Source organism: Chiloscyllium plagiosum, chromosome 11 (assembly GCF_004010195.1).
Source record: "Chiloscyllium plagiosum isolate BGI_BamShark_2017 chromosome 11, ASM401019v2, whole genome shotgun sequence".
Classification (NCBI taxonomy): domain Eukaryota; kingdom Metazoa; phylum Chordata; class Chondrichthyes; order Orectolobiformes; family Hemiscylliidae; genus Chiloscyllium; species Chiloscyllium plagiosum.
This window is the reverse complement of record NC_057720.1, coordinates 78,876,512-78,889,524: the sequence shown is the minus strand read 5'-3', so window position 1 is coordinate 78,889,524 and position 13,013 is coordinate 78,876,512. Positions and strand designations below refer to the sequence as shown.

The following is a 13,013-nucleotide window of genomic DNA, read 5'->3' as shown; positions in this document are numbered from 1 at the left end:
TCCGGCACTCTGCCTGTATTCCTAATGAAGGGCTTTTGCCCGAAACGTCGATTTTACCGCTCCTCGGATGCTGCCTGAACTGCTGTGCTTTTCCAGCACCACTAATCCACACTAGTTTAAACCCTCCCTAACCACTCTACCAAGTTAACCCCTCCCTTCGCAAGGACATGAGTCCCAGTTCTGCCCAGGTGTAATCCGTCCAGTTTGTACAGGTCCCACCTCCCCCAGAAGTGGTCCCAAAGCCCCATACATCTGAAACCCTCCCCCTCATACCATCTTTTCAGCCACGACTTCATCCTATATATCCTGCTGTCTCCACCTGACTAACTCATGGCACTGGTAGTAATCCTGAGATAACTCCCATTGAGGTCCTACATTTTAACCTCCTTCCTCGTTCTCTATATTCTGCTTTTAGGACCTGATCCCTTTTTTTTAACCTATGACGTTAGTACCAATGTGTACCATGACCACTGGCTGTATGACCTCCCCCTCCAGAATGACCTACAATCACTCCAAGACAGCCAAAACACTACCAGGGAGGCAACACACCATCCTGGACACTCAATTGTGGTCACAGAAACACTTATCTATTCCCCTTACAATTGAACCCCCTGTGACTGACATTTTTATGAAGGAAGTGAGGATTGCAGATGCTGGAGATCAGAGTCGAGAGTGTGGTACTGGAAAAGCACAGCAGGTCAGGCTTGACTGTGACATTTCTTTGCCTATTTCTCCCTCCCTCTGCAGCAGAGCCAATGATGGTGCCATGAATTTGGCTGCTCTTGTTATCCCCTGAAAGGCCATTCCTCTCAACAGTATCTAAAATATTAAAGCAAGGGAATAGCCAAAGGAGATTCCTGCCCTCCCTGCGTACCCTCCTGCTCTGCCTGGTGGTCACCCATTCCCTTCCTGCCTGTAGAGTCTGAATCTGCAGTGTGACCACCTCTCCATCTGTGCTATCACGATATTGTCTGGTTTGCGAGTGCTCCACAGTGACCCCAGACATCACTCAATCCCTGAATCCCAGGCTTCCAGGAGCTGCAACTGGAGACACTTGTTACATGCATGCAGTTCTCAGGCACTGGACATGTGCCCAGCTTCCCATATCGAGCAAGAGGAGCAGAGTACCATTTGGAGCTCTCCTGCCGTGACTTACCCCATTAACTTAATTAACCTTACAATGTCAAATGCTTTTAATACTGAATTGAAGCTGCTGATGATCTCTGCTCCGATAATAATTTCTCAAAGCTTACCTGCTGCTCACCAACAACCGTTTTGCATTCCTTTACTGCTCCAACCTTCCTCTCACAATGTTCTGTCACTTTTTGTCTGAACCTTGCCTCCTTTTTGTTTCGGTTAGAGGAGGAAGGGTGCTGACCGTTCCTTAACACCAAGTTCTTTCACGATGTCCTTCACACCCATACTGACTGCAAAATCCACTCCCAGACTGCTTTTATTAATTTCAAAAGTATACTTTATTCGTAATAAATCTCTTTGTGTATATATACATTGTCACAAATGCAGTTCGGTTTAGAACAGTTACATATCAAATAAACAAACGAAATATTGGATTTTGCATCCAAACAAGCTAAAGACCTCTCTTGTGCATAACAATACTATTATTTACGTATACTTGAGACACTAATAGGGTTTGATAGCTGAAAGGACCCCCATTTACCTTCACTAGGATGACATCAGACAGTGGTCTTTCTCCTTGGCAGTAGCTGCCCCAGGCTTTAGTGCATCCCTTAGCACATAGTCCTGGACCTTGGACTGTGCCAGTCTGCAACTTTTTTATTTATTTCAAAATTATCCTTTATTCATAAAAAAGCTCTTAGTCACAAATTAAGATTGGTTCTGTAAAGTTGCATATCAGGTAAACAATCAGAACATTGGACTTTGGGGAAGGTCGTTGGTTTGATTTTGGATTGAATTAAAGTCCAAACTTTTGTTTGTTTATTTATTTATTTGACACACAACTGTACAGTCCACTCCCACACTGCAAGCAAGTGTTGTCTCAGCACCCTCTGGTTGGATGCTCTTCCTCCTGCTGGTGACCAGGGATGGTCTTCCACAGTGCCTTTCACATCCATGTTGACTGCAAAGTCCACTCCCAGAATGCAAACAAGCAATGTCCCTGCACCCTTGGATGTGAGTAGTTTTGGTTCCATTCTTTAAGGAAAGGTATAATTTCATTGGACGCAGTCCAGAACATTAATTAGTCTGATCCATGATCTGGAGGAAAGGCTAACCAGGCTGGGACTCTATTCATTGGAGTTTAGAAGAAGGTGATATGATCTCATTGAAACATATAGGGTTCTTAAAGGGCTTGACAGAGTAAATACCGAGAGGATGTTATCCCTCAGGGGAGAGTCTAGGATCAGAGGACATACTCTCACAATAAAGGGGTGCCAATTTAAGACTGAGATGAGGAGGAATGTGTTCCTAGGTTTGAGTGTCTTTGGAACGCCTTGTCACAGATAGCTGTGGGAGCAATGTCCTTGTGTATATTTAAGGCTGAGGTAGATTCTTGATCAGTGGGGGGAATTTAGGTAACTGGGAAAATGCAGGAAAGCAAATGGTAGAAATGTCGGTACAGCAATGATCGTATTGAACAGTGGAGCAGGCTCATGGGGCTGAATGGCCTGCTCCTGTTCCTATTTCTTATGGTTTAACACCTGGAGCTGTAGATAAGATTAGATTCCCTACAGTGCGGAAACAGGCCCTTCTGACCAACCAGTCCACACCGACCCTCTGAAGAGTAACCCACCCAGACCCATTTCCCTCTGAAGAATGCACCTCACACTATGGGCAACTTACCATGGCCAATTCACCTGACCTGCACATCTTTGGACTGTGGGAGGAATTAACCTGTGTCAGTTTTCTTCTTTCCCCTGAAGTCACTCATATTTTCATTTGCTGTTTTTAACTCAGCTACGTTGGTCGAAAGCGGATGCAAGTGGACCATCCAGAAAAGTCGGTGCCTGGCATTAGGAACCTTGTAGAAGCAGATTATTCCTACTGGACACTGGCCTACGTTTTATCTCAGCAGGGGGCCAAGAAGCTGGTGGCAGCTGAACCTTTTGGGAAGATGTTGCCGGTGGACGAATTTCTACCCATCATGTACAATAAACATCCGGTGTAAGTCACTCGTGCGTTCTGGGTGCTTGGGGTTGGAGAGTGAGGGAGGGCCCTGGTCCAACAATGAAGAGAATGGCAAAAGGCATCCTAGCCTCTTCCCCATAACTAGCATCTGTCAAGAAAAAATGCTAGAGATGGATTTGTCTGGCAGTTCACACAGTAGAGATGTTTCCTGATGGGTAGTTGTCTTGATACAATCTACAAAAATAGCAGGTAACTAGATTTTCATAGATAAGGTGTAAATGAACAACATTGGACCTATTAGTTACCCTTTATTGACTGATTTTCTGTCAATCTCACTAGATTTCCCTTCCCATCATGGACTTAAGTCAGGTCCCAGCAATTTGAGGGGAATGTGGAACATTCTTTCTTCTACTCCTACTCAGATCCCCATCTATAATTCTTTCTCAGGTACCTCGACTATACCAGCTTACACACCAATTCACACAGGGATTCCACTTCATTCCCCAGTTTTTCTGTCTCCATCATATGTGTTCTGAAGATGCCAACTTCCACTGGACTGCCTGCAACATCACCTCCTTTTTGCCTCTAACATGGATCCATCCCTACACTTTTCAGTTGAGTTCGATCCATCTCCTACACTTCTGCCCTCTTCCTTTTCCGACCCTCCTAGAACAGCAATAGGATTCCCATTTCCTTGCTTTCCATCCTGCCAGTTTCCACATGCAAAGGATCATTCTCTGACATTTCCATCAATTGCAGCAGGATGCCACACTAAACACATCATCCCTTCGCTCCGTTGTCAAGTGTTCTGGAGGAAGCACTCCTTTATTGGAACCATGATCTACTCCTCCATCACTCCTTACATTTCGTCCTTCCCCCATGACACCTTCCTGTATAATCAGAGTGTTACACTTTCTATTCCCACCTTCTTCCTCACTGTACAAAAAACTAAGTCCATTTTACAGGTAAAGCAGATTTTCACTTGTGCTTCTTTCTAAGTAGGAGAAAGTGAGGATTGCAGATGCTGGAGATCAGTATCGAAATGTGTGCTACTGGAAAAACACAGCAGGTCAGGCAGCATCCGAGGAGCAGGAGAGTTGGCATTTCAGGCATGAGCCCTTTGACAGGAATGTTTATGCCCTAAACGTCGATTCTCCTGCTCCTCGGATGCTGCCTGACCTGCTGCGCTTTTCCAGCACCACAATTGACTCTGATCTCCAGCATCTGCAGTCTTCACTTTCACTCCTGCTGGGTGTCTCTACCATTTTCTTTGTTTTAGATTTCTGGCTTCATGGGACGGTGGCACAGTGGTTAACACTGCTGCCTCACAGCGCCAGAGACCCAGGTTCAATTCCCGCCTCAGGCAACTCTCTGTGTGGAGTTTGCACATTCTCCCCGTGTCTGTGTGGGTTTCCTCCGGGTGCTCCGGTTTCCTCCCACAATCCAAAAATGTGCAGGTTAGGTGAACTGGCCATGCTAAATTGCCCGTAGTGTTAGGTGAAGGGATAAATGTAGGGGAATAGGTCTGGGTGGGTTGCGCTTCGGCGGGTCGGTGTGGACTTGTTGGGCCGAAGGGCCTGTTTCCACACTGTAAGTAATCTAAACTACGATGCTGAAGACCTGAAACAAAAACAGAAATTACTGGAGAAACTCAGTAGGTCTGGCAGCATCTGTGGCAAGAAAGTAGAGTTAATGTTTTGAGTCCAGTGACTCAAAACTCTAATTCTGATGAAAGGTCATCAACTTCCCACAAATGCTGCCGACCTGCTGAGTTTCTCCAGTAACTTCTGATTGTGTTTCCAGCTCCATTATTTTGATCTATTTGAGAACATAAGTTAAAGGAGATCATTCACAAGATCTTGTACCCCCCCCCCGTTACGATATCAATTTGGCCTGGATTAAGCCTCTGGTAGATGCTATCCCACCACCAGTAGATCTCTAGCAGTTCAAACATATAACTGATTATAGAACTTAACCCATGAACAGTAAGAGAGGATGTGCATTCAGGGCAAGAGGAAATTTGGAGGTATCTCCTTCCAAAAATTTAATGAAATTGAAGGAGAATTGAAATGCAGTTCTGTTCTCCGTTCAAGTGGGCCAACCTCAATGACTGAGTGAATAAATACCTCAATGTGACTGAAATAACCCGATAGAGGCTGGTATACCATCACCAGGTCACCCTTAATTTACACGTGCAAACACTGATCCAGCTCCCTCAGAACCAGCTCTCAGAGTGAACAGGATGTCTGACACTCCTGAGCTCAGGGCTCCTTGATTGGACCAGATTAACAGCCCCACTCAGGGAACTTGTAACTATAATGTACACCTGGCTGACCCTCTTACCGTCACTAAAGGTTTAGCCACTGGGTGAAGTTCCTCCAACTCTGCTTCTGGTACCAGTGGCATGTAATGGACAGTAGCTTGCCTTTTATGCTGAGCATCTCGGAAGAAATTCTCCTTTTCAGGCAGCAGCAGCATCGAAGTCTGCTATGTCCATCTCAGATTCTGAGGTATCTTAAACGGGGAAGGAAAGCCCACAGTTTCCGGAACAGTTGAAAAAACAGTCAAGGAGCCAGGCACGTTTTGCTACCGTTTGCAAGTTTGCAGCTTTCATATGTTGCTTGTTCAGGACTGTCACACTATATAAAGTTGGATATTTATATGTCATTTGGACTTGACCTTGCGTCAACCATGACCTTTTACCATGCACGGCCGTTCCCATGTTTCCTGCGTCAAACTTGGTCCCTGGAAGTAAATCATCTCTCTCATTCAGCAGAGTCTGTGTCAGGTATTGGCATTCTCGATGTCGTTTCACCTTCCACCCACCTAGCCCCAGGTCCAAGATGATCAGGTTTAACCTGGTGTGGAGTCTTCCCCCCATTAGCGACTCTGCTGGAGAAATTCTTGTAGTTACATGAAGAGTGGTTCTAGAATCAAATAGGAATGGAACAGTTCCTGCTGCGAAGCTGTTGGCTGTTTCTTTAAGCTTGCCTTCAAAATTTGGACTGCTCTTTCTGCTTGGCCATTGGAAGTTGAGTAGTATGGAGCTATCATTATATATGTATGTTTATTTATTTGTTTTGTGGGACGTGGGTGTTGCTGGCTGGCCAGCATTTATTGCCTGGCCCTAGTTACCTTTGAGAAGATGTTGGTGAGCTGCCTTCTTAAACTGCTGCAGTCCACGTGCTCTGGATTGACCCACGATGCCATTAAGGAGGGAATTCCAGGATTTAACCCAGCAACAGTGAAGGAATAGCGATATATTTCCAGTTCAGGATGGGAATTGGCTTGTTGTGGAACTTGAAGGTGGTGGTATTCCCATACTTCTGCTGCCCTTGGACTTCTGGGTGGAAGTGGTCATCAGTTTGGAAGGTGCTGTCTCAGGATCTTTGGTAAATTTCTGCAGTGAGTGTAGATGGTACTCACTGCTGCTACTGAACATCGGTAGTGGAGGCAGTGGATGCTTGTCCATCAAGCGGGCTACTTTGTCCTGGATGGTGTCAAGTTTCTTGCGAGTTGTTGGAGCTTCACTCATCCAGGCAGTTGAGGAGTATTCGAGGTGGTGAACAGTTTTGGGGAGTCAGGAGAGGAGTTACTCGCTGGAGTATTCCTAGCCTCTGACCTGTTCTTGTAGCCATTGTGTTTATATGGTGAGTCCAGTTGAATTTCTGATCAATGATGACGCTCAGGATGTTGATAGTGGGGAATTCAATGATGTTAACATTGTTGAATGTAAAGGGGCGGTATTGGATTGTCTCTTATTGGTGTTGGTCATAGCTTGGCATTTGCATGCCGTGAATTTTTCTTGCCACTTGTCAGCCCACGCATGGGTATTGTCCAGTTCTTGTTGCTTTTGGACACAGACTGCTTCAGTATCTGAGGAGTCGCAAATGGTGCTGAAAATTGTGCAATCATTGGCAAAAATCCCCATTTCTGATTTTATGATGGAGGCAAGGTCATTGATGAAGCAGCTGAAGATGTTTGGGCCTAGGACACTGCCCTGAGGAACTTCTGCAGAGTGTCCTGGAGCTGAGATGACTGACCTCCAACAACCACAACCATCTTCCTGTATGTCAGGTATGACTCTAACCACCAGAGAGTTTGCCCCCGATACCCATTGATTCCAGTTTTGCTCGGGATCCTTGATGTCACACTTGGTCAAATGCAGACTTGATGCTGAGAGCTGTCACTCTCACCTCACCTCTGGAATTCAGCTCTTCTGTCCATGTTTGAACCAAGGCTGTAATGAAATCAGGAGCTGAGCGGCCCTGGCAGGACCTGAACTGGGCATTAGATTGTTACTGAGCAGGTGCTGCTGGTAACACTGTTAACACCTTCCAAGCCTTTGTTGATGATGATTACCATTTGACTTTTGGAAATGCTCAAATTCCCTGTTGGTAACTAATGGTGCATTATCTGTGACAAACACTTCCAGGAGTCTGGGCATTGCCAAAGATGTGCACAGTTTTTCTATCGTTACCCCCATGTTTGACAAATGAACTCTATCCACACCCAGCCATTTTGGGTGTCTGCAGTGACTAAGAACATTGAACCCTTGAAAGGAAATGCGTAGTTGACGAGTAACTGAGTCCAAGGTTTACCTGGCCATTCCCCTGAAAGTGGGAGAGCTGCTGGTGATAGTTTTCGACGTCGGCACTCTGTGCATTGCCCCATCAATGCAGCTATGTCTGCATCCAATCCTGCCATCAGACACAATGTCCCACCAACATCATCATTTTGGAAATTCCTGGATGACCCTGATAGAATTCACCCAGTATCTAGCGATGACCTTTACTCAGGAAACTCACTCTTGCTCCCTATAATATTGTGCTGTCCCCTACTGTCATCCAGTCTCTGAATCCAAAAGGGTTTCAATTCCGATTGTGATGGCCCTTTGGTTTTCCCCATCGCCACCAGCTGGTTTAGTTTTTCCCGGACCAAATGTTTCTGTGCCCAAAGTCTGATATTGTTAGCTATGACTGGAAGTGTGTCCAGAAAATTTACAACCAATATGAATTCTTCCAGCGACTGTACCACCGGCAGTGTTTCTGACAGTGGGAGGGATCTCAACACGTTTGTTACATGGCCTCCCAGACAGTGTTCCAACTTGTAATTATGTGCACTTCGTATTCGAGCCCACTGCTGAATTTAGCCTGAAGCTGTGGGTGGCACTGCCTTGTGCTCTTTAAGTAGACCTAGCAGGGGCTTGTGGTCTGTTTATTATTATAAATTATTACGTAAATGTATTGACGGAACTTCCTGACTCCAGATATGACCACTAAACCTTCCTTCTCAAAGTGTGTGTATTTACACTTTGCATTAGCCAAAGTCTGAAGTGCATACGCAATTATTTGTTATACGCCATTAGTCCAACAATGAGCTGATACTAAACTGATATTGTACAGGGAGGTATTGCATGTCAATATCTGATCTCGCTTGGAATCATAGTGTACCAACACCTTCAAGGATGATAACTGTTTATTCATTTCCCTGAAACTTATGGGTTGGCTACACAAATAGTCCCAAGGCTGACCCTTTTTTTAAGAGTTGATGCAAAGGAGCCAGGATGGAGGCCAAGTTATGTATGAACTTTCCGTAATTGTTCACTAACTCAAGGAAAGACCTCAGCTCAGGTACAGACGTAGGTTCTGGACCAGGCCAGACCCCCCTCAATATATTTTAAGAAGGTAGCTTAGACCATAAATTTTTCTTATTTTAAAAGTGGATGTACCAGGTGTGATGCAACTGGTCAAAGCACTCAGTAATTTATTTAAACACTATAGGAAAAAACACAAAAAAAAGAAAGCAGAATTTAGAATAACTTAACTGTTGGAAAACTTATCTGAATATTTGATATAGTAACTTAACTGTTCCAATACAGTAATATCCCCAAACACACCTCCTGGGCAAAGGTAAATTAAAACACAGATTCTTACAGGCAGAAAGGAACAACATCCAGAGAAGGTCAGTTAAAAATAATTTACTGAGGCTAGCAACCCTTCTGGACTCCAACATCTTGTGACTGCTACATCTAAAACCTAGAAAGCCTGAACTGGGAGAACTGGCCACTCCCTTCCATTGTACAACTGTTTTAAAAATAACCTAAAAGCCTCCTCTGATTGTTGACTTACAGTCTTTTGTAGCCATTTCAGCACCTCCGCCTTTACAACCTCTCCTCAAAAGAAAAAGTCCCAGGACCTCTTTAAAGTGACAGATCATCACAAATGTAAACGGGAGCACCTTTGATCGCCCTCACTTTATCTTCCAACATCACTCATATTGATAGCCACCTTGAATGGCTCAGCATAATTAGGTTTGGCTAACACTGGGGCAGTGGTTAAAACAGCTTTCAGGCTGCCAAGTGCCTTCTGACAATCCTCTGCTGAAATTTTCCGTATTTCAATATGTCAGTGGAGCACCACATTGAAAATTTGGTCTAAACTTCCAATAAAACATACTCAGTCCCAGGAATTGTAGTACTGCCCTGTTCATCGAGGGAATGGGAACTTACCAATAATTTTTGTTTTCACGTCCATGGGCCCATCTATCCATGCCAAATGATGTGGCCCAGGAATGTGATTTGAGCTTTCTTGTACTCTTAGTCAGGTTCATAATCAAGCCTGCCTCCCAAATTCAATTGAACAATGCCAAAAGATACTTCGAATGTACCTTCTTTGTGTGACTAAAAATCACCAGGTCGTCGATGTACACCATTCAACTGCATAATCCAGAAATGACTTTATTGGTTAGTCTTTGGAATGTGACTGGCGTATTTTTAATACCAAATTAAACTAGTACAGTGACTGAGAGAAAGTGAGGACTGCAGATGATGGAGAGTGAGAGTCGATAAGTGTGGTGCTGGTCAGGCAGCATCCGAGGAGCAGGAGATTCGATGAATAATGAAGAGAAGAGTCCAGCATGCACCAGTGATTAACATCAGGAAAATTGTTCTTCAGATTTAGTGTAGATGTGTCGTAGAATACACTAAAACGATGGAACTAGAGAAGCTGCTGTGGGATATTGTCATCTAAATGTTTTATAAGCTTATTAAAATCAGATAAGCTATGATCGTATTGAACGACAGAGCAGACTCGAAGAGCCAAGTGGCCTACTCTCATTCTTTGTTCATACCTCTAAACAATATTATTTACTTGTGCAGCGATATTCAACATACATTTTAAACTATTACATGCAGACACGCTAACATTTCTGTCTGTGATTCCCAGGCTTTGGTAGTATGTGGTTAACAGTGGCCCCAGGAGTTCTGCAGTTTTTCAGAGATCTTGAAATGGATGTTTAGAATACTCTAAGATTACATACAGATGTTATATACATGCCCAAACTTTCTACTTGTCTTTCTGATAGGGGAGAGAGAGCTTTGCTCTCTATCAAACTTGTGCACCATTTGACTTCAATCTGCATTCCTTTGTTGCATTATTGTATGGAGTTTATTCTGTTAAGTCAATAGCCCAGCCAAGAGCTTTATCCACGGTTTAAGAGGGTTTTACTGACATTGGTGAGTTTGTATGTGTCAGGAGGTAGATTCATTGCACTCAGTAATGGAAAATATAGCAGATCAAATATAATTTTGTTAATTGTTTATTACATCTTTTAACAGGGAAGATTATATGAAGTTCTATGAACCTCGGGATTTAAAAGCCTTTTCAGTGGAGCCATTGCTGATTTACCCGACGCATTACACTGGGGAACCAGGCTATGTTAGTGATACCGAAACCTCCATAATCTGGGACAATGATGAAATACAAACGGACTGGAACCGCAACTTATCCAGAAAAACTAGGGAACAGGGAGAGATTGGGGCCGAAGCTCAGAATACAGAGGCACTGCAACCCCAAACGCCCATTGGCACAGCTTCTCGAGATGAATTATGATGTGGTTCTGCACTATTCGGCTCTGATCTGTGATCAGAGCCAATGTTTCTCTGTCAAACCTATGTGGTTTGGGGAAAAGAATATCATGTCTGCTGGAAGGCAATTACAAAATCTCTTGGAATAATGTGACATAGAATCAAGTGAAAGCTGTAGTATCTCTTCATTGGGCTTCTTGCATCTTTTCAAAAGGTGACCACCGATTTTAGCAATCAGGTATCAATTACTATTGGATTAGTTGAAATCTTCAATGTGGTTCCTTTCTTTCTATTTCCTTATCTCTTGTATTGGCTTTCACCTGTTATATATCGCTCCACTATTTTAATAAAGAGCCAATGGGTGTGGGATCTCCTTAGTGCTGTCCAGAGGATAGCCCTTTTTCTGCTACTGTGCAACTTCATGCTGATATCTGCCTCTCAAAAGAATCTATGGTCACATACTGGTATAGGAACTGAGCAGGGCTCAAAATAGTATGACTAACTCTTCAACTGCTGCAAACCAATGAGGGCTAGATTTTCAAAACTGCTGTTATCACAAGGGTGCTTTTGGTGCCACATTCAATATTCAGAATAACACTTAGTATTTCTGCGAGTCCAGAATTTCTCTAAGTGGTACTAGTTTTACCAGCTTTGTTACTTTAAATAATTGTGTGTTGTATGTATGTGCATATGGTTTGTTTCTATTTATTTCTGTTCCTCAGTGGCTTGCAATTCTTGCTGTATTGAATCAGAGGCAAAATAATGCCATTCTTCTCTCTCCAGAAGGACATTATCGTTGGTTTTCCTCCAAGATCAGTGCAAAACTCTACAAGTTAATTTTAGACCTTTACGTCATGGTTGAGTTTCACCCCTACGAGCTGGTACAACATGGAAATTTGAGTATTGATGAGAAAAAAACATTTATTTGAAGTCTTTACTCATCAGGACACTCTCAAAAGTACCAACATAAAGGGAGAAAACATTCAAACTGTATGGGCAGTGAGTGCTGATTGGTACAGGATTAGAGAATGGACCTGAACTGCCTAGCCTTGTGGCTTGTTTTGATTCAACAACATCGGAGATTGCCATTCCCTGATTCATTTAGCAGGGCAATGCCTTGACTAATCAGTCAACCTGCCAATTTAGAATTTAGCAAAGTTTAGCTGTCAACTGTCCATCATCATCTAACCAGTCCATTTTCTATTAGTAACGTCTCTATCAAGCATAATGCACTTTCCAACCCATCAAAACTCTTTTCTTGTGCAGTGTAAAGTGTTGTTTCCCTTTATGTCGATATTCTTGCAGCTATCCTGATGAATGTAAAACTTGAAAAATACATGTCCTATTTTACAGCAATACCCAAGTTCTGTATTTGAATATGGGAACTCTTTGCTAATGGAGGTATCCGACATACAGCTGATATGATTAAAATGGAATCTAGTTTTCGGACTTGAAATGATTTAACCCCCTGATGAGCCCATTCTGTTCTTGCAAATCGTTTTTGAATGTTGTATTAGTCTGGCTGTTGGAAGATAATTTTGGAAAATTGATCATTTCTGTTAACTGCTATTTAATAAATTGTTGAAAGTGTGGAAAATGCATTCTGTTCCATGCATAAAAATATATTTTGTGAAATCAGGAGATATGCACAGTACAAATAGAAATCTCATTTAATGCTGCCTGGACAAGACTAAAGTTAAAAATCACACCACACCAGGTCATAGTCCAACAGGTTTAATTGGAAGCACACTAGCTTTCGGAGCGTCGCTCCTTCATCAGGTGATAGTGGAGGGCTCAATCCTAACACACAGAATTTATAGCAAAAATTTACAGTGTGATGTAACTGAAATTATACATTGAAACATTGATTGTCTGTTAAGCCTTTCATCTGTTAGAATACCATGATAGTTTCACTTCTTGCATGTGTAAATCACAAAATCTTTTAAAAAGTTGCATTCTCAGGTTAGCTGTTAACAATGGTGATAGCTAGACAATATGTTGAAGGTGTTAGTCCCCTGTGTTCTCTTTCTGTGCCATGATG

At 43.2% G+C, this 13,013-nt stretch overlaps 1 protein-coding gene across 1 annotated transcript in view; it reads left to right on the top strand.

Moving 5' to 3' along the window:
• The window catches only part of LOC122554608 (procollagen galactosyltransferase 2-like), a 173,640-nt gene extending 160,974 nt beyond the window's left edge, over nt 1–12,666 (top strand). The window contains exons 11-12 of the mRNA XM_043699912.1: nt 2,935–3,141; nt 10,724–12,666. Of these exons, the coding sequence (XP_043555847.1) occupies nt 2,935–3,141; nt 10,724–10,997 (481 nt within the window). The 3' untranslated portion in view covers nt 10,998–12,666. The remainder of the gene's footprint in view (nt 1–2,934; nt 3,142–10,723) is intronic.
• The last annotated feature ends 347 nt before the right edge of the window (nt 12,667–13,013 follow it).